The sequence below is a fragment of the Salmo salar genome, chromosome ssa11 (genome assembly GCF_905237065.1).
Source record: "Salmo salar chromosome ssa11, Ssal_v3.1, whole genome shotgun sequence".
NCBI lineage: Eukaryota > Metazoa > Chordata > Actinopteri > Salmoniformes > Salmonidae > Salmo > Salmo salar.
In genome coordinates, this window is record NC_059452.1 from 9,412,122 (window position 1) to 9,430,926 (window position 18,805).

At 43.1% G+C, this 18,805-nt stretch overlaps 1 protein-coding gene across 4 annotated transcripts in view; it reads left to right on the plus strand.

Annotated features, from left to right (window-relative positions):
* Positions 1 to 18,805, plus strand: part of LOC106561945 (activating molecule in BECN1-regulated autophagy protein 1A) — a 113,359-nt gene that overhangs the window by 32,235 nt on the left and 62,319 nt on the right. For all 4 annotated transcript variants that reach the window (XM_014126406.2, XM_045689022.1, XM_014126404.2 and 1 more), the window contains 3 exons: positions 11,160 to 11,342; positions 15,964 to 16,044; positions 16,911 to 17,014. In XM_014126406.2, coding sequence (XP_013981881.1) covers positions 11,160 to 11,342; positions 15,964 to 16,044; positions 16,911 to 17,014 — 368 coding nt within the window. The remainder of the gene's footprint in view (positions 1 to 11,159; positions 11,343 to 15,963; positions 16,045 to 16,910; positions 17,015 to 18,805) is intronic.

Genomic DNA, 18,805 nt, shown 5'->3' on the forward strand with positions numbered 1-18,805 from the left:
GGCCCATCAGGGGTGTGTGCTTAGTCCCCTCCTGTACTCCCTGTTCACCCACGACTGCATGGCCAAGCACAACTCCAACATTAAGTTTGCTGACGACGCAACGGTGGTAGACATGATCACCGACAATGATGAGACAGCCTATAGGGAGGTGGTCAGAGTGTGGTGCCAGGACCACAACCTTTCCCTCAACGTGAGCAAGGCAAAGGAGCTGATCGTGGACTACAGGAAAAGGAGGGCCGAACACGCGGCCTTTCTCATCGACGGGGCTGTAGTGGAGCAGGTCGAGAGTTTCAAGTTCCTTGGTGTCCACATCACCAAACACACCAAGAAAGTCATGAAGAGGGCACGACAACCCCTTTTCCTCCTCAGGAGACAGATTTGGTATGGGTCCCCAGATCACTGCTACTATGCTGCTACTCGCTGTTTATTATCTATGCATAGTCACTTTACCCCTACCTACATGTACAAATTACCTTGACTAACCTGTACCCCCGCACATTGACTTGGTACCGGTACCCCCCATTAATGTTATTTTATTTTTTGTCGTTTTTTAACTGTAGTTTATTTATTAAATATTTTCTTAACCAACAAAGCAATTTTAAGAAAATAGAGTTAAGTAAGCATTTCACAATAAGATCTATACCTGTTGTATTCGGCGCATGTGACAAATAAAATTAGATTTGATTTGAGTATCTGAGGTGAAAATGGGTCTTTATATGGCCAGTTCCTAGAAAGCCTTTTCTAGGGAATTACTAAAATAATTTCCATTGAACATTGTGAGAAAGCTAGTGGAACTTTGTAGGTGCCTTGTCATTTGTAATTTTCCTGTATAGCTTGCAGCCAGGAAAGAACTACATTAAGAGTAGATAGTGTCCATAATCTGATCATCTCTGCTGTTAACCTGTTTCAGAGCTTGACGGTGTCTTTGATAGCGTTCCCTCGTGGGCAGGCCTCATAGGTATTCATGTCCACTGCTGTTCCTTCTCACCTCTGGTGTGCTGGACCCTCCATAGAAAAGAACACGATGCACCCTCCTACCTTCTCTTCCCAGTGCATTCTAAACTCCAGAGTTGAGATTTTGGATTTTGTTTCTAGGATATCCAGTTATCAAAAGATGTTGTCCTGTAATGGAACCTGCCTCCTTTTATTTTGGCCATTGTGAGAAGGGTTGACCCCTGTCACGTCAGATTCATAAAGCTTCAGTGGAATTGATGGCAGATGTGGCAAACTCATTAGTAGAGTCAATTTAGGATCACATTTAATACTTGCCAGGTGTTGATTTATTTCCCAGTACTTGTTTTAGTTTCCAATCCAGTATTTTGCACTGTATTCCAATTGCTGACGTTCTGGGCATATTGGTTACATGATTGAATGTCCATGCAATAACTTTTTGATTAATGTTACTCAGGTTTTTCCAGCTATTCAAGTAATTGTGCAGGCAGATAAACTCATTTGTGACACGAACAGCTATGCAGGGATTGCATAGCAGGCTACACTATAACTTCAAAGAACATGATCTTAATATCAGAGTATTGCAAGCTCCTTGAGCCCTTGTAAAACAATCAATGGGAAGGCTAGACTGAGGTATGCACACAACTTGACTTGTGATAATTGCATGGATGGGTCTTGGTTTTGAAAAACGCTAAACCCTAATCTTCTCCTAGTTATGTCATTTGGATGGATTTATCTATTTATGTTTGTGGAGTGTCAACATTGACTGTCCCAGACCACCTTGTCTGCTGTCAGCAGCACAAACTAACATATTTACTTTACTGATTTAGCTATGTGTCTTCCTTCACCTCTACTGACTCTTGAGCTTTGTTTACTCAAATCAACACATTGGTTTCAATCTAAATACTCTAGTCTGTGGCCCTAGCACAGTTTAGGCTATTTACAGTATCTAACATCCATTTTCCTCTTAGTGGGTACTGTGACTAGGCTGTAGATATACCATACAAGTTTTCATTCTAAAACAATTTCTACACAATGTTCTCAGCTTATAGTTTAGTATTTACAGATTTGAGATTTTACAGTTCATATATGAAAATCAGTCAATTTAAATACATTCAGTAGGCCCTAATCTATGGATTTCACATGACTGGGAATACATACATGCATCTGTATACCTTAATTAAAAAAAGGTACGGGCATGGGTCAGAAAACCAGTCAGTATCTGGTGTGACCACCATTTGCCTTATGCAGCGCGACACATCTCCTTCGCATAGAGTTGATCAGGCTGCTGATTGTGGCCTGTGGAATGTTGGCCCGCTCTTCTTCAATGGCTATGCAAAGTTGCTGGATATTGTCTGGAACTGGAACAAATCAAATCAAATTTATTAAATATTGATATCTCAAAGTGCTGTACAGAAACCCAGCCTAAAACCCCAAACAGCAAGCAATGCAGGTGTAGAAGCACGGTGGCTAGGAAAAACTCCCTAGAAAGGCCAAAACCTAGGAAGAAACCTAGAGAGGAACCAGGCTATGAGGGGTGGCCAGTCCTCTTCTGGCTGTGCCGGGTGGAGATTATAACAGCACATGGCCAAGATGTTCAAATGTTCATAAATGACCAGCATGGTCAAATAATAATAATCATAGTAGTTGTCGAGGGTGCAACAAGTCAGCAACTCAAGAGTAAGTGTCAGTTGGCTTTTTCATAGCCGATCTTTGAGAGTATCTCTACCGCTCCTGCTGTCTCTAGAGAGTTGAAAACAGCAGGTCTGGAACAGGTAGCATGTCCGGTGAACAGGTCAGGCTTGCAGCAGGTCTGGGACAGCAGGTCCGGGACAGGTAGCACGTCCGGTGAACAGGTCAGGGTTCCAGCAGGTCTGGGACCGGTAGCATGTCCGGTGAACAGGTCAGGGTTCCATAGCCGCAGGCAGAACAGTTGAAACTGGAGCAGCAGCACGGCCAGGTTGTCCTGAGGCATGGTCCTAGGGCTCAGGTCCTCCGAGAGAGAGAAAGAAAGAGAGAATTAGAGAGAGCATATTTAAATTCACACAGGACACCGGATAAGACAAGAGAAATACTCCAGATGTAACAGACTGACCCTAGCCCCCCGACACATAAACTACTGCAGCATAAATACTGGAGGCTGAGACAGGAGGGGTCAGGAGACACTGTGGCCCCATCCGATGAAACCCCCAGACAGGGCCAAACAGGCAGGATATAACCCCACCCACTTTGCCAAAGCACAGCCCCCACACCACTGGAGGGATATCTCCAACCACCAACTTACCATCCTGAGACAAGGCCGAGTATAGCCCACAAAGATCTCCGCCACGGCACAACCCAAGGGAGTGGCGCCAACCCAGACAGGAAGACCACGTCAGTGACTCAACCCACTCAAGTGACGCACCCCTCCCAGGGACGGCATGGAAGAACACCAGTAAGCCAGTGACTCAGCCCCTGTAATAGGGTTAGAGGCAGAGAATCCCAGTGGAGAAAGGGGAACCGGCCAGGCGGAGACAGGAAGGGCGGTTCGTTGCTCCAGCCTTTCCGTTCACCTTCACACCCCTGGGCCAGACTACACTTAATCGTAGGACCTACTGAAGAGATGAGTCTTCAGTAAAGACTTAAAGGTTGAGACTGAGTCTGTGTCTCTCACATGGGTAGGTAGACCATTCCATAAAAATGGAGCTCTATAGGAGAAAGCCCTGCCTCCAGCTGTTTGCTTAGAAATTCTAGGGACAATTAGGAGGCCTGCGTCTTGTGACCGTAGCGTACGTGTAGGTATGTATGGCAGGACCAAATCGTAAAGATAGGTAGGAGAAAGCCCATGTAATGCTTTGTAGGTTAGCAGTAAAACCTTGAAATCAGCTCTTGCCTTAACAGGAAGCCAGTGTAGGGAGGCTAGCACTGGAGTAATACGATCAAATTTTTTGGTTCTAGTCAGGATTCTAGCAGCCGTGTTTAGCACTAACTGAAGTTTATTTAGTGCTTTATCCGGGTAGCCGGAAAGTAGAGCATTGCAGAAGTCCAACCTAGAAGTAACAAAAGCATGGATTCATTTTTCTGCATAATTTTTGGACAGATGGTTTCTGATTTTTGCAATGTTACGTAGATGGAAAAAAGCTGTCCTTGAAACAGTCTTAATATGTTCTTCAAAAGAGAGATCAGGGTCCAGAGTAAAGCCGAGGTCCTTCACAGTTTTATTTGAGACGACTGTACAACCATCCAGATTAATTGTCAGATTCAACAGAAGATCTCTTTGTTTCTTGGGACCTAGAACAAGCATCTTTGTTTTGTCCGAGTTTAAAAGTAGAAAGTTTGCAGCCATCCACTTCCTTATGTCTTAAACACAGGCTTCTAGCGAGGGCAATTTTGGGGCTTCACCATGTTTCATTGAAATGTACAGCTGTGTGTCATCCGCATAGCAGTGAAATTTAACATTATGTTTTCGAATGACATCCCCAAGAGGTAAAATATATAGTGAAAACAATAGTGGTCCTAAAACGGAACCTTGAGGAACACCGAAATTTACAGTTGATTTGTCAGAGGACAAACCATTCACAGAGACAAACTGATATCTTTCCGACAGATAAGATCTAAACCAGGCCAGAACTTGTCCATGTAGACCAATTTGGGTTTCCAATCTCTCCAAAAGTATGTGGTGATCGATGGTATCAAAAGCAGCACAAAGATCTAGGAGCACGAGGACAGATGCAGAGCCTCGGTCTGACGTCATTAAAAGGTCATTTACCACCTTCACAAGTGCAGTCTCAGTGCTATGATGGGGTCTAAAACCAGACTGAAGCATTTTGTATACATTGTTTGTCTTCAGGAAGGCAGTGAGTTGCTGCGCAACAGCTTTTTCAAATTTTTTTGAGAGGAATGGAAGATTCGATATAGGCCGATAGTTTTTATAATTTCTGGGTCAAGATTTGTCTTTTTCAAGAGAGGCTTTATTACTGCCACTTTTAGTGAGTTTGGTACACATCCGGTGGATAGAGAGCCGTTTATTATGTTCAAAATAGGAGGGCCAAGCAGAGGAAGCAGCTCTTTCAGTAGTTTAGTTGGGATAGGGTCCAGTATGCAGCTTGACGGTTTAGAGGACATGATTATTTTCATCATTGTGTCAAGAGATATAGTACTAAAACACTTTAGTGTCTCCCTTGATCCTAGGTCCTGGCAGAGTTGTACAGACTCAGGACAACGGAGCTTTGGAGGAATACGCCGATTTAAAGAGGAGTCCGTAATTTACTTTGTAATGATCATTATCTTTTCCTCAAAGAATTCATTACTGCTGAAGTGAAAGCCATCCTCTCTTGGGGAATGCTGCTTTTTAGTTAGCTTTGCAACAGTATCAAAAATAATTTTCGGATTGTTTTTATTTTCCTTAATTAAGTTGTAAAAATAGGATGATCGAGCAGCAGTGAGGGCTCTTCGATACTGCACGGTACTGTCTTTCGAAGCTAGTCGGAAGACTTCCAGTTTGGTGTGGCGCCATTTCCGTTCCAATTTTCTGGAAGCTTGCTTCAGAGCTCGTGTATTTTCTGTATACCTGGGAGCCAGGGGCGGAAATCCCAGGGGGGACGGGGGGACACGACCCCCCCATCCTGGGAAAAATGTGATTCGTCCCCCCCAATATATCACTGAAACATAACTATGTAATTTAAATAATATTAATAATACGCAATGAAAGCAATTGTGCTGATTATAGACACTTAATAGCGCGTTTTTAAGTTTCAAAAGATTGCAACCCCCCCACCCTTTGCCTCACAATGGTTTGATCCACTGCCAGTTCCTTAGCTTGCTAGCTAACAGAGAGGTCGTATCTACTGTCTGAAAGGCACTTAATGCACGTAACTGACGTGAGGTTAATCCAGTCAATCGCTCACACACAAAAGCTGAATATGCAGAGCTAGCACGCAAATATTAACTATTAAGCTAGCTAGTACCTATTCCATTTATGTGGCGTCGTCAAAGATGGAATCAGCATGCAGATGATGTAAGTTAGTGCTTCAAAGTCCCTGTGATAAGGTTAGCGATAAACTGAAATCCAAACTGAACAGAACTACACTCTCTTCTACCATTGTCTTAAATATATTTAATGGTCTCGTTGCAAAAGCTAAATTGTCGCAAGTGAACTTTTATTTATTTATTTTATTTCACCTTTATTTAACCTGGGTAGCAATGATTATAGCAAACACCACTGAAACTGAATTGGTGCTCACTAGCTTTGCAAATTCAGCTATTGTTGGAAGCCAGCCAATATGAAACAAACTATTAAAATTACAAAAGGTTGCAGCATATGTTGTGTAAATGGTGAACTCATACAGCTGTCAACTCTTGTCATTTTAATCCGTTTCACATTTGCTAGCTACCTTTTAGATCGAAGCCCAAATAGAATGATTGAAGATGATAGAAGCCCATCTCCTACTGTAAATAACCTACACACTGTGTGTGTGTGTGTGTGTGTGTAGCCAGCCAGCCAGCCAGGTAGAAAATGGCAGAAAAATAAAAGACGGACATCAGTGTATTTTTCAATACACCAAAACGCAAAGTAAGAACCCTAGTAGCCTAATATCTGAAAGACTAGTTGATAAAATGTTCATAAGAAAGAAATGAAATTCTAATGGAAATGTTTCACAATGATGTCATTAGGCAGAGCAGGCAACAGATGGCACACAGACAGCAGAGTTGGGACAGATATGCAGGGACAGACTGGCAGAGACAGGGAGTCTCAGGTAAGTTTGTTGAGTCTTTGTTTGGCAACATTATGAAAGGTTCTCCATTTTTTTTACTTGTAAAATAGGAACATAATTGGAAAATGCCATGGATACCCCCACTCTCAACTTAAACTGGTGACTGAACTAAGATTTGTTAAAGGCAATGGTATTGCTGTTGTGATTAGTTGTGTAGTTTTGGGTACCGGTAGTTAGGAGTATGGCAAACACCTTATTTCTTTGGTTCCTCAATATACATTTACCATATTACAATGTAGGCTATGTTTTACAGCACTACTTTTGGTGTCCCCCTCAGGAATTGCTCTTGAGAAAATTTCATGTAATTGTCCCCTCCAAAGTTGATATCAGATTTTCGCCAATGCAGAGAGCTAGTTTCTTATGACAAATGTTTTTAGGGGTGCAACTGCATCTAGGGTATTGCGCAAGGTTAAATTGAGTTCCTCAGTTAGGTGGTTAACTGATTTTTGTCCTCTGACGTCCTTGGGCAGGCAGAGGGCGTCTGGAAGGGCATCAAGGAATCTTTGGGTTGTCTGAGAATTTATAGCACGACTTTTAATGCTCCTTGGTTGGGGTCTGAGCAGATTATTTGTTGCGATTGCAAACGTAATAAAATGGTGGTCCGATAGTCCAGGATTATGAGGAAAAACATTAAGATCCACAACATTTATTCCATGGGACAGAACTAGATCCAGAGTATGACTGTGGCAGTGAGTAGGTCCAGAGACATGTTGGACAAAACCCACTGAGTCGATGATGGCTCCGAAAGCCTTTTGGAGTGGGTCTGTGGACTTTTCCATGTGAATATTAAAGTCACCAAAAATTAGAATATTATCTGCGATGACTACAAGGTCCGATAGGAATTCAGGGAACTCAGTGAGGAACGCTGTATATGGCCCAGGAGGCCTGTAAACAGTAGCTATAAAAAGTGATTGAGTAGTCTGCATAGAGTTCATGACTAGAAGCTCAAAAGACGAAAACGTTGTTTTTTTGTTTTTTTTGTAAATTGAAATTTGCTATCGTAAATGTTAGCAACACCTCCGCCTTTGCGGGATGCGTGGGGGATATGGTCACTAGTGTAACCAGGAGGTGAGGCCTCATTTAACAGAGTAAATTCATCAGGCTTAAGCCATGTTTCAGTCAGGCCAATCACATCAAGATTATGATCAGTGATTAGTTCATTGACTATAACTGCCTTTGAAGTGAGGGATCTAACATTAAGTAGCCCTATTTTGAGATGTGAGGTATCACAATCTCTGTCAATAATGGCAGGAAACGAGGAGGTCTTTGTTCTTGTGAGATTGCTAAAGCGAACACCGCCATGTTTAGTTTTGCCCAACCTAGATCGAGGCACAGACACAGTCTCAATGGGGATAGTTGAGCTGACTACACTGACTGTGCTAGTGGCAGACTCCACTAAGCTGGCAGGCTGGCTAACAGCCTGCTGCCTGGCCTGCACCCTATTTCATTGTGGAGCTAGAGGAGTTAGAACCCTCTCTATGTTCGTAGATAAGATGAGAGCACCCCTCCAGCTAGGATGGAGTCCGTCACTCCTCAGCAGGCCAGGCTTGGTCCTGTTGTGGGTGAGTCCCAGAAAGAGGGCCAATTATCTACAAATTCTATCTTTTGGGAGGGGCAGAAAACAGTTTTCAACCAGCGATTGAGTTGTGAGACTCTGCTGTAGAGCTCATCACTCCCCCTAACTGGGAGGGGGCCAGAGACAATTAATCGATGCCGACACATCTTTCTAGCTGATTTACACGCTGAAGCTATGTTGCGCTTGGTGACCTCTGACTGTTTCATCCTAACATCGTTGGTGCCGACGTGGATAACAATATCTCTATACACTCTACACTCGCCAGTTTTAGCTTTAGCCAGCACCATCTTCAGATTAGCCTTAACGTCGGTAGCCCTGCCCCCTGGTAAACAGTGTATGATCGCTGGATGATTCGTTTTAAGTCTAATATTGTGGGTAATGGAGTCGCCAATGACTAGGGTTTTCAATTTGTCAGAGCTAATGGTGGGAGGCTTCGGCGTCTCAGACCCCATAACGGGAGGAGTAGAGACCAGAGAAGTCTCGGCCTCTGACTCCGACTCGCTTAATGGGGAGAACCGATTTGAAAGTTTCTGTCGGCTGAATGAGCGACACCGATTGAGCATTCCTACAGCATTTCCATCCGGAAGCCATGAGAAAGTTGTCCGGCTGCGGGGACCGTGCGAGGGGGTTTATACTAACGTTACTATCTGTACTTACTGGTGGCACAGATGCTGTTTCATCCTTTCCTACACTGAAATTGCCCTTGCCTAACGATTGCGTCTGAAGCTGGGCTTGCAGCACAGCTATCCCCACCGTAAGGCGATCGTTCTCCTGTATATTATGAGTACAACGACTGCAATTAGAAGGCATCATGTTAATGTTACTGAGCTTCGGCTGTTGGAAGTCCTGACGAACCATGTCCAGACAAAACCTCCGGAGTGAAAAAGTTGAATGAAAAAAGTTGAGTGAGGGAAAAACTAAAAATATTAACGGTAATCAAAAAGTAAAAACCGTGAAGTTGTCAGGTAGCAAAGTAATATTGGCAACTAAACGCACAGCAGCACAAAGTCAGTGGCTTCATCAATAAGTGCATCGATGACATCATCCACACAGTGACATACCTCAACCAGAAGCCATGGTCGTACACGTCGATCCAGAGCATCCCAAACATGCCATGGAAGAACTAGGTCATTTTCAGCTTCCAGGAATTCTGTACAGATCCTTGCGACATGTGACCGGGCATTATGCTGAAACATGAGGTGATGGCGGCAGATGAATGGCACAACAATGGGCCTCAGAATATCATCATGGTATCTCTGTGCATTTTAAATTGCCAAGGATAAAATACAATTATGTTCATTGTCCATAGCTTATGCCTGCCCATACCATAACCCCACCACCAACATGGGGCACTCTGTTCCTGTTCACAACGTTGACATCAGCAAACCGCTCACCAACACAACGCCATTCTGCCATCTGCCTGATACAGTTGAAACCGGGATTCACCCATCGAGCACACTCCAGCATGGCAGTGGCCATCGAAGGTGAACATTTGCCCACTGAAGTCGCTTATGACGCCGAACTGCAGTCTGGTCAAGGCCCTGGTGAGGACGACGAGCACGCAGATGAGCTTCCCTGAGACGGTTTCTGACAGTTTGTGCAGAAATTGTTTGGTTGCGCAAAACCCACAGTTTCATTAGCTGTCCGGGTGATGATTCTGCAGGTGAAAGGTCCCTGGCTGGCGTGGTTACATGTGGTCTGCGGTTGTGAGGCCGGTTCGATGTACTGCCAAATTCTCTAAAACAATGTTGGCGGTAGCATATGGTAGAGAAATGAATGTTAACATTAAATTCTCCAGCAACAGCTCTGGTGGACATTCATGCAGTCCACATGCCAATTGCACACTCCCTCAAAACATGAGATGTCTGTGGCATTGTTGTGTGACAAAACTGCACATTTTAGAGTGGCCTTTTGTCCCCAGTAGGTGGATGGATTGTCTTGGCAAAGGAGAAATGCTCACTAACAGGGATGTAAAAAAAATGTGCACAAAATTTGAGAGAAATAAGCTTTTTGTGTGTATGGAAAATGTATGGGATCTTTTATTTCAGCTCATGAAACATGGGACCAACACTTTACATGTTGCATTTATATATTTTTGTTCATTGTATAAAAAAAATGTCCAGAATGCTTTAATTGCAGACATATACACTGAGTGTACAAAACATTACGAACATGTTATAGACTGACCAGGTGAGTCACTTGATGTCACTTGTTAAATCCACTTTAATCAGTATAGATGAAGGGGAGGAGACGGGTTAAATATTATTATTTTTAAGCCTTGAGACATGGATTATATATGTGCAATTCAGAGGGTAAGTAGGCCATCAGTTTCCCATCCCTGGTCTATAGTCTTCCAATGTGGTGTAACTCACTGGATCTCAGCTTACTGTTTATTCAGCTCTGTTTACATGGGGAGCACTCTGTGTTCAGTTAGCTTCTGAGCTGCCCTCCCTGTCCTCCCTGTGTAGGTTTAGTGCTGTGGTACCGGAGTGCAGCTCAAGGCTTATCCACTTGGATCAGTCAGTAATTGAACCACATTGTAACTATGGCCCTGAGAGTTGAAGCATGAAAGAGAGGGACATTTACTTCTTCTTTTTTTAAGAAGAAGAAGCCTGCTCCATCTTTACCATTTGTGGGCTCTGACAATACATGGTCTTGGGTTTGTTCAGGTTTTTCTGGTATTAGCACTGCTTTCTGCCTGGTTTGCTTGTTTTTATTTCTCATTTAAAAAAGAATACACATCTACACAGTACATACAACAACAAAAAAACGTGACTGGGATAGCACAATAAAGTCAGACAGATTTCTATTGTGGTCTATTCCTCCTGGGTTATCTGATCACCATTGATTTTAGTTGTGTGTCCTTGCTGTGTTCACAGGTTGTCACCTGCTGCATATTACGCCCAGCGGATGATTCAGTACTTATCTCGGCGGGACAGCATTCGCCAACGATCACTGCGCTACCAGAGCCGACTGCGGCCTCTCTCATCCACCTCGGATAGCCCAGGAAGCAACTCTTCCCCCTCCATTGAGAACAACGAGGTGGAATTTGAGGAGTTTGAGTGAGTCGTCTTCAACCTACAACATCCAATGCCTTTCGTATCCCTTGACACTTGTTTATGAAGACATTTACAGAACACATTATGATAAAGCATCCTATAATTGTCAAGAGCTTTGGGATTTATTCCACAAGAAGCACCATTAATGGAATTATTTGCATGAAACCATACCATAGCAAAATGCTGAGCTTTTCTGTCCCCAGAGGGGAGGCACCATTGCCAATGGGTGAGAGAAATGAATTCCCTCCATTATGCCTCCACACACCCTCTGTATGATCTGGAATGCATAATGACTGTCTAACAAAGCAGCAGCAGAAAAACACTCCTACCAAAATAACTTGCATATCGAATGCCTGATGCATGGCTCTCAAAGGTTGAATTTGTGATGTATTTTTCTAATTGATTAGGTTTTATTCTTTCAATATGTAAATGTTAATTGCCTCTGGCCTGGCTATAAAAAAAAAAGGTGCAGGGTGATGGTGTTGCTTGCAGGACCATGATACTCCAGGGTCAGTGGTTTGGAACACTCTATGCTCCCAGGACTTATTTGAGGTCATCAGTCTTCTCAGGCCTCTGCAGACTTTTTACTGTAGCATCATTGGCTGAATGAGGTCAAAGGAATTCCCCTGGTGCTATTCCTCTCCGGCAATTAAGGACATATTATTTATAGTGATAACAACTGTTTGTCAGAATGAACAACTAAGTTATTCGTCACTCTATCAACTATTTTAGAATGCCTTTTATTGTCCTTTGGGATGGATTCAGAGTTTCATGAAACCAGCTGGGACATTTTCCTGGAGCATGTAAACGGTCCAGTGTTGCTAGTTAGAACTGGGTCATTGCATGGCGTGGCGTCACCTCCACATCAGTGCGAGACAGTGTCTGTTCTCTTCAGACAAGATTAGACATGTGCTGCCACCCTCTCGTTCATTATTGAACCTGGTGGGATTCAGGGAATTATAACAAGACAACATCCCCTTATCCCCCATTCTAGATTTAGGCTTCTGCTTGCCAAGTGTTTTATGACTGGTGTGGATCAGAAAACTTTGCAGCCATAGTGAGTGCAATTAATCGTATGGGGTCTTAGATTTCTGGGGGTATGACGTTTCTCAACTCTCAGTAATGAGCGATTGGCACCTTTTTAAAAAACGAAGTTTGCGGTACAGTAAGTCTTTGGGATGCGGAGCCTCGTGCACGTTGGCCATTTTGTTGTCCGTGCTAGTACCACTGGAAAGTTTTTAGGACATTCAATCTACAGTTAGATTGAGCAATTCCACGGCTAACTGTGAGCAATATTTACAGTTAGCTATATAGCTAATGTGTTTTGATTTCCACTTCCTGAGGTGGTGAATTAGCCCCAAATGAATTAGGCCACGTAGGCAAATGGGTCTTGATTGATCTAAAAAATTAGGAGAAGTCTGGAGCTATGTATATAGCAACAGTCTATTTTCCTCAATAAAGCACCGCGGCTGGCTTTATAAGATAATTTTTTCTATTGCACTGGTGCGACCAGCCCTGTCTGAGCGGGGTCTTTCTGGAGCAGGATTCTTAACACAATACACACTATTGATAAGTGTTTTGTTTGATTTTCACAAAATCAAATATTTTAACGTGCAGAATAACTGAGGACAGATTTTCACTTTTTCTTTAAACAGAAAAACCCTATGGCGCTTTTGGAATGATGTTAAGAATTCACTCACTGTAATGGAACCAGCAAACAGTGAAAGTAAACCTAGATTACAGTGCTGTGAAAACATACACAGCAGCAGGCTCAGACTATAGATGAATCAGGATGATGCTCCCCTTGAGAACTGCACAGAATGACAACGCTTGGTATTTTAAAGGGGTGTACTGAAGAAATCATTGTAGAGCTGTATCCTAATTCTCTTCCAAACCCTCGACCTATTTCGTAACATGCTGATCTGAGAGAGAGGTTTAATAATGACACCTCCGATGACACTGTGGCCTGTTTCCACAGAACGCAGCTATCGCTAGGCCGTTTCTTTGCTCTCCTTTCTTCTCATCTCCTTTCCTAAAGGAATTGTGGATTCATCTAAATGAGTTAGTTTTCTACGCTTGCGAAGAATGAGGCTGGACATTTCTTCAACTTACTTACGGGTGCACCTTGTCCCCATTTTGTTTGTAGTCTGTTTTAGAGATGAAACGGTATAAAAATGTCATATCACGATTATAGTGACCAAAATTATCACGGGTATCAGTATTATCGCGGTATTGTTAAAATGTGCTGGAAATGTTCAGAAAGTACTGATACAAACACTGAAATCATTTCACCAAGTTTTATATTGAAAACCAACAAACAACTAATAAAATTAGCTGCACTATGCATTTGTGTGCATCAACATTAAAATAATAACATTAACATTAAAGATGGCACCATGTGGCCATGAGAGTTAGTTTCCCATAGTGCAGGTTTTAATGAACACAACCTTAAGTTAGTAAATCAAATGTGCACTTAAAAGCAAAACAAGTAAAGCAATTTGCATGTAAGAACAATACAACCATATGGAAACAAATCCAATGTGCAGGTGTTGACATTAAAATAACACAAAATATGTAAACAAATAAAATGAACAACACTGATAATGTCCGTTCTCTCCTTCATAAAGAAATCAGGTGCTGCTGGCCTAACATCCTGTATGTCCGTTCTCTCCTTCATAAAGAAATCAGGTGCTGCTGGCCTAACATCCTGTATGTCCGTTCTCTCCTTCATAAAGAAATCAGGTGCTGCTGGCCTAACATCCTGTATGTCCGTTCTCTCCTTCATAAAGAAATCAGGTGCTGCTGGCCTAACATCCTGTATGTCCGTTCTCTCCTTCATAAAGAAATCAGGTGCTGCTGGCCTAACATCCTGTATGGATGCATCTTTGTTCACTGGAATGAAATGTAAAAATGTCAGCATATTTACTTTGTCCGGTTTAAGTAGTGATCTGCGTGGGGAGACGATGTGCCCGCTGGCACTGAACACTCACTGATGGCACTCTGGTTGCTGGGATGCACAAAAGCTTCCTGGCAACCCTGGCAAGGTGAAGCAGCTCTGATGCATGTTCTGCAGACAGGGTGACCATCTTCGAATAAGTTACCCCCAACACTCTTGCAAAACCCAAAATACAACCACACTTCAGATTTGGTCCGCTTAGAAGGCTGAAAAATCTCCCGAGCGCCGTCACTGCCTTCCGCCATGTTTTCAAACACAGAAAAACCCACGTTGCATGCTGCGCCTGCGTCAGACTGTTGCTAACTTTGGTTGATGCTGGACAGTATTTACCGTGAGTTTTTCAAACCGCGGTAATCAAACACGGTTTTAATGATAATAAACATTTGAAACGGTAATATCAACCGTCGGGAATTTTACCGTGGTTTATCGTGAAACCGGTAACCGTTTCATCCCTAGTCTGTTTGCAAGTTTATGAAGTCCTCCTAGACCAAGAACTATTGCATTATTACTGGACATTTATAACATGACCAGCAAAATAGGTTTACTTTAGACTTGAGCGTCATACATAGAATGAAGTTATACGGCCAGTCAGCCACAGAATATCATTGCAGTCGGAGCAAACAACATTTAGCCGGTATTAAAATGCAGTTCTGGGTGACTGATGTGAGATGGGGCATCTTCAAAGCCAAAATATGACCTCACCGATTTGGTTCATGAATTATTCCGCCGACCTGACTGCCCGACTTAGAAATTCATTGCTGAGGGTATATTTATGAAAGCATGTCTATTTCCGCCTGCTTTCCGATTAGAATACTTTCAGAGGCTCCCGCGTTCGTCGGATTTCCTCTCTCTCGCGTCCTTCACATTGTCTCAGTTTTCAAGAAGTGTAAAGCAAATTCTGAATGTGAAACGTCCAGTGGATCACAAAGAAGCCGCGTCCTCTCAGCTGATACTCTGCTCTGATGGAAAGATGATGCATATTTAATTCCTCCAGGGGTCAGCGAATAAATGACAGGAACCAATGTTCCTGTAATGGCACAGTCTTCCTTTGCGAGGTCAGATATTTACATTTGAGCCATTTTAGCAGATGCTCTTATCCAGAGCGACTAACAGGAGCAATTAGGGTTACGTACCTTGCTCAAGGGCACGTCGGCAGATTTTTCACCTAGTCTGCTCAGGGACCTGAACGAGCTACCGTTCGATTCTATACAGTGTCCCCTTGGCCTGGAAATATTTTGCCTTTGTTTTTTCTCCTTTGAATGTGTCCAGACTAGATTATACTGTGTTGTGAAAAGGGGCCCACTTACTAGCAGTTTTTCAAACCTGTAAATGGAGAAACATTGGAGCCATAAATAACCATCTTTACCGTAAATAGCCATCTTTATGCAATGCAGCGTTTTCAAACTTTTGCGAATCTTCTCTGGAGTTTCTGTTTGGCTGCTTGGTTTTTTGAGGCTGCTGGATGATCACAAGCAGTACTGCAACGTCCTCCCTTTGGTCTGGGTCTCAAGCTCAAGCCAATAATAAGTTAGGCTAACATCAAACTTTTAAGTGAGCCTGCACTATATAGTGAGTCCAGCTACGGTCTCTCAGTTAAGAGGATTTACATTTTTCTTTGTATGTGTTTGTCTGTTATCTCCCTCTCTGTCCGTCTGTCTGTCTTCACAGGGATAACGGTGATCGCGCCAGACACAGGGCTCCGCGCCACGCTCGTATGTCTGCCCCCTCACTTGGCAGATTTGTTCCCCGGTGGGTGGCCCTGATATGATTGATTGATTTATTGGGAAAAAGATGCACGGAGTACAACCCCAAGGGATAACACGTTAAAGCGATTCCATTGGTTTCCCTGATGGAATACACACAATGCAGAGAAAACAACCAAAAACAACAGCCATCCATACAATAACAAAACAGCATCACACAGCATACAATAGATACTGTAAATACATAACTAAAAAAAGAAAAGAAACAGAAAAACAAAAAATAGTCAACCTATCCAAACTCATGTGTACTCCTGGACTCTGAATACATTATACTTATTGGCTCTTTATATTCCAATGTTTGTTTTTTGGCCAATGATATGAGCAGCCAATGACATAACGGGACTCTGTGTCCCGAGGATTAGTATACAGGAAATGTTTTACATATTCTCCAACTTTTGCTAAAGTTTGATTTGAATCATTCTACCCAAAACCAGTGGTGAGCATTAGCACAATCATATAGCACAATTCTATTTATTTTTTATTTTACCTTTATTTAACTAGGCGAGTCAGTTAAGAACAAATTCTTATTTTCAATGACGGCCTAGTAACAGTGGGTTAACTGCCTTGTTCAGGGGCAGAACGACAGATTTTTACCTTGTCAGCTCGGGGGATTTGATCTTGCAACCTTTCGGTTACTCGTCCAACTCTCTAACCACTAGGCTACCCTCATCAGTTTGTGCAACAATGTAGAGTCGGGTAAGGCTTTTATAAAAACTTGCCTGTGCTTTGTAGTCCCCTATTACGCGACAGAGATGGTCTCCAATTTTCTCATATCTTAAATTATGGGGTGAGTGAACTCTGTCAGTTGTTGTGTGATTTCTATATAATGTGACGCTTCTCTCTCTCTTCAAGGAGGTTCCTACTGCCTGAGTATCTACCATATCCTGGCATCTTCCACCATGAGAGGGGCCAGCCTGGCCTGGCCACCCATTCCTCTGTCAACAGGGTCCTAGCAGGTAGGCAGAGTTATCCCTCGTGTTTTCATCTTGTGTTTCTGTTTTGGAAACTAGGCTGCTACTGGCATTCCAGTAATATTTCAGATCACGTTGGTGCTTTAGGACCTGGCTGCCCACACAACGTACCATTTTCGGATGGATGAGCAGTTCAGCCACTCATGAGTATTAGTGCAGCAGCACAGGTAAGTGTTTGCGAAGAGGGCCTCTGCGTGATGACTGCCCTGTGCTCTCCACCCACGCTTTTGGAGCAAAATCCACATGCTCCAGTGTTATTGATGTGGACGTTGCAGATAAGGAATTCGTCGACGAGAGCGCTTCAGAACATCTTTTTTTTTTTCCCCTGCCGCCCACACTCTTGCAAACATGCTGGAACGCCCACAAAGAGCAAACTTATCAAACTATCCCCCCCCGACATGATTCGTGTGTCAGAATGTGAGTTTCTCTGAAGTCCCGTCTCAAGCATGCTTCTGCATTGTGAATGGTTTCTGACTCCTCATACCCAAAGGTAGAACACGTTCACAGCTCATGTCAAACCAAGCCAAATAGTCCCACTCACCTTTTGCTTCCGTTGGCTGACAATGACCGATAGTCACAGTGAGACATTAGAGGAGAGTGCTGCTGTGGCTGCACGGTGTTGTTTCTCATTGTACTGTATCACTGTCATTGTGTGTGTCTTGCCCACCGCTGAAACCTCTTACGCATACCAAATGTTTTACAATTAGTGTTACCTTTCAACTTGAATGAAAAGTTCCTGCGTGTGTGTGTGTGTGTGTGTGTGTGTGTGTGTGTGTGTGTGTGTGTGTGTGTGTGTGTGTGTGTGTGTGTGTGTGTGTGTGTGTGTGTGTGAGAGACGTCTAGTTAATAAACAGAGAAATCACATCAGGTTTTATGCCTGTTGAGTCAGGAGAGATGTGTTCTCCGCCCAGCCCTCCATTTGCTTCCTACGCTGATTGCTATGCCGCCTGTGTTGGTGATGGTTTGTAATGTTGCTCTTGAAATGCCACAGCAGCACACAGTGTTTAAGTTGAAATGGCCTTTCACAGCCGTTCAGCATAGCTCGTTCACAGATGGCCTCGTCTTCTTTTGTTTTTGCTGTGTACATGTAGTGAAAATTGAGAACTGGCTTTTTCACCAGCAGAGGACAGTAATGACCATAGGCTTGTATATGTATATGAGCCTTTATGTAAGAGGCAGAAATGCAAATCTTTAATCATTCCAAAAACAAATAATGCTGCTGCGCATTTATATAACTGGCAGTTATCTTTTTTTCAATGGAAGGGTTTTGTCTTTTAGGGGTTCACTGTTAATTTTTGTGATCCAAAAAGTGCATTTTAATTTCAACTTGCATAAAGGCATGAGGTACAGTGCACACGTCATTCAACGTTTAAGACACAGTTGAGCAGCCAAACCGGGGTCGAGGCTATGTCCCTTCTCATCTTGGCGGCCAATCAGTGTCTGAGCAGAAAGAGAATTTGTTAATGGAGAAGGTGACCTGCGATGACATCTCATTGTCACCCCAAAGGTCAGGAGAGAAGGGAACTGACAGGGTGATATTATCTGCTCACTCTGTAACCCAGAGTGAACCCACTGCAATTACCAATCCAAGTGCAGAATGACTGTGGAGAAGGACAATAATGGAGTGGACAGAGAGGGTTGTTGGTTCAGGCAGCACACAACATGGAAATGATCTGATAGAACACAGACAATGGTTGTTCAGAATATTTTGGCTCAGTTCCCCACTATTTTCATTGTACCAGTAAATCATACATTATTAATCCATATTTCTATCTA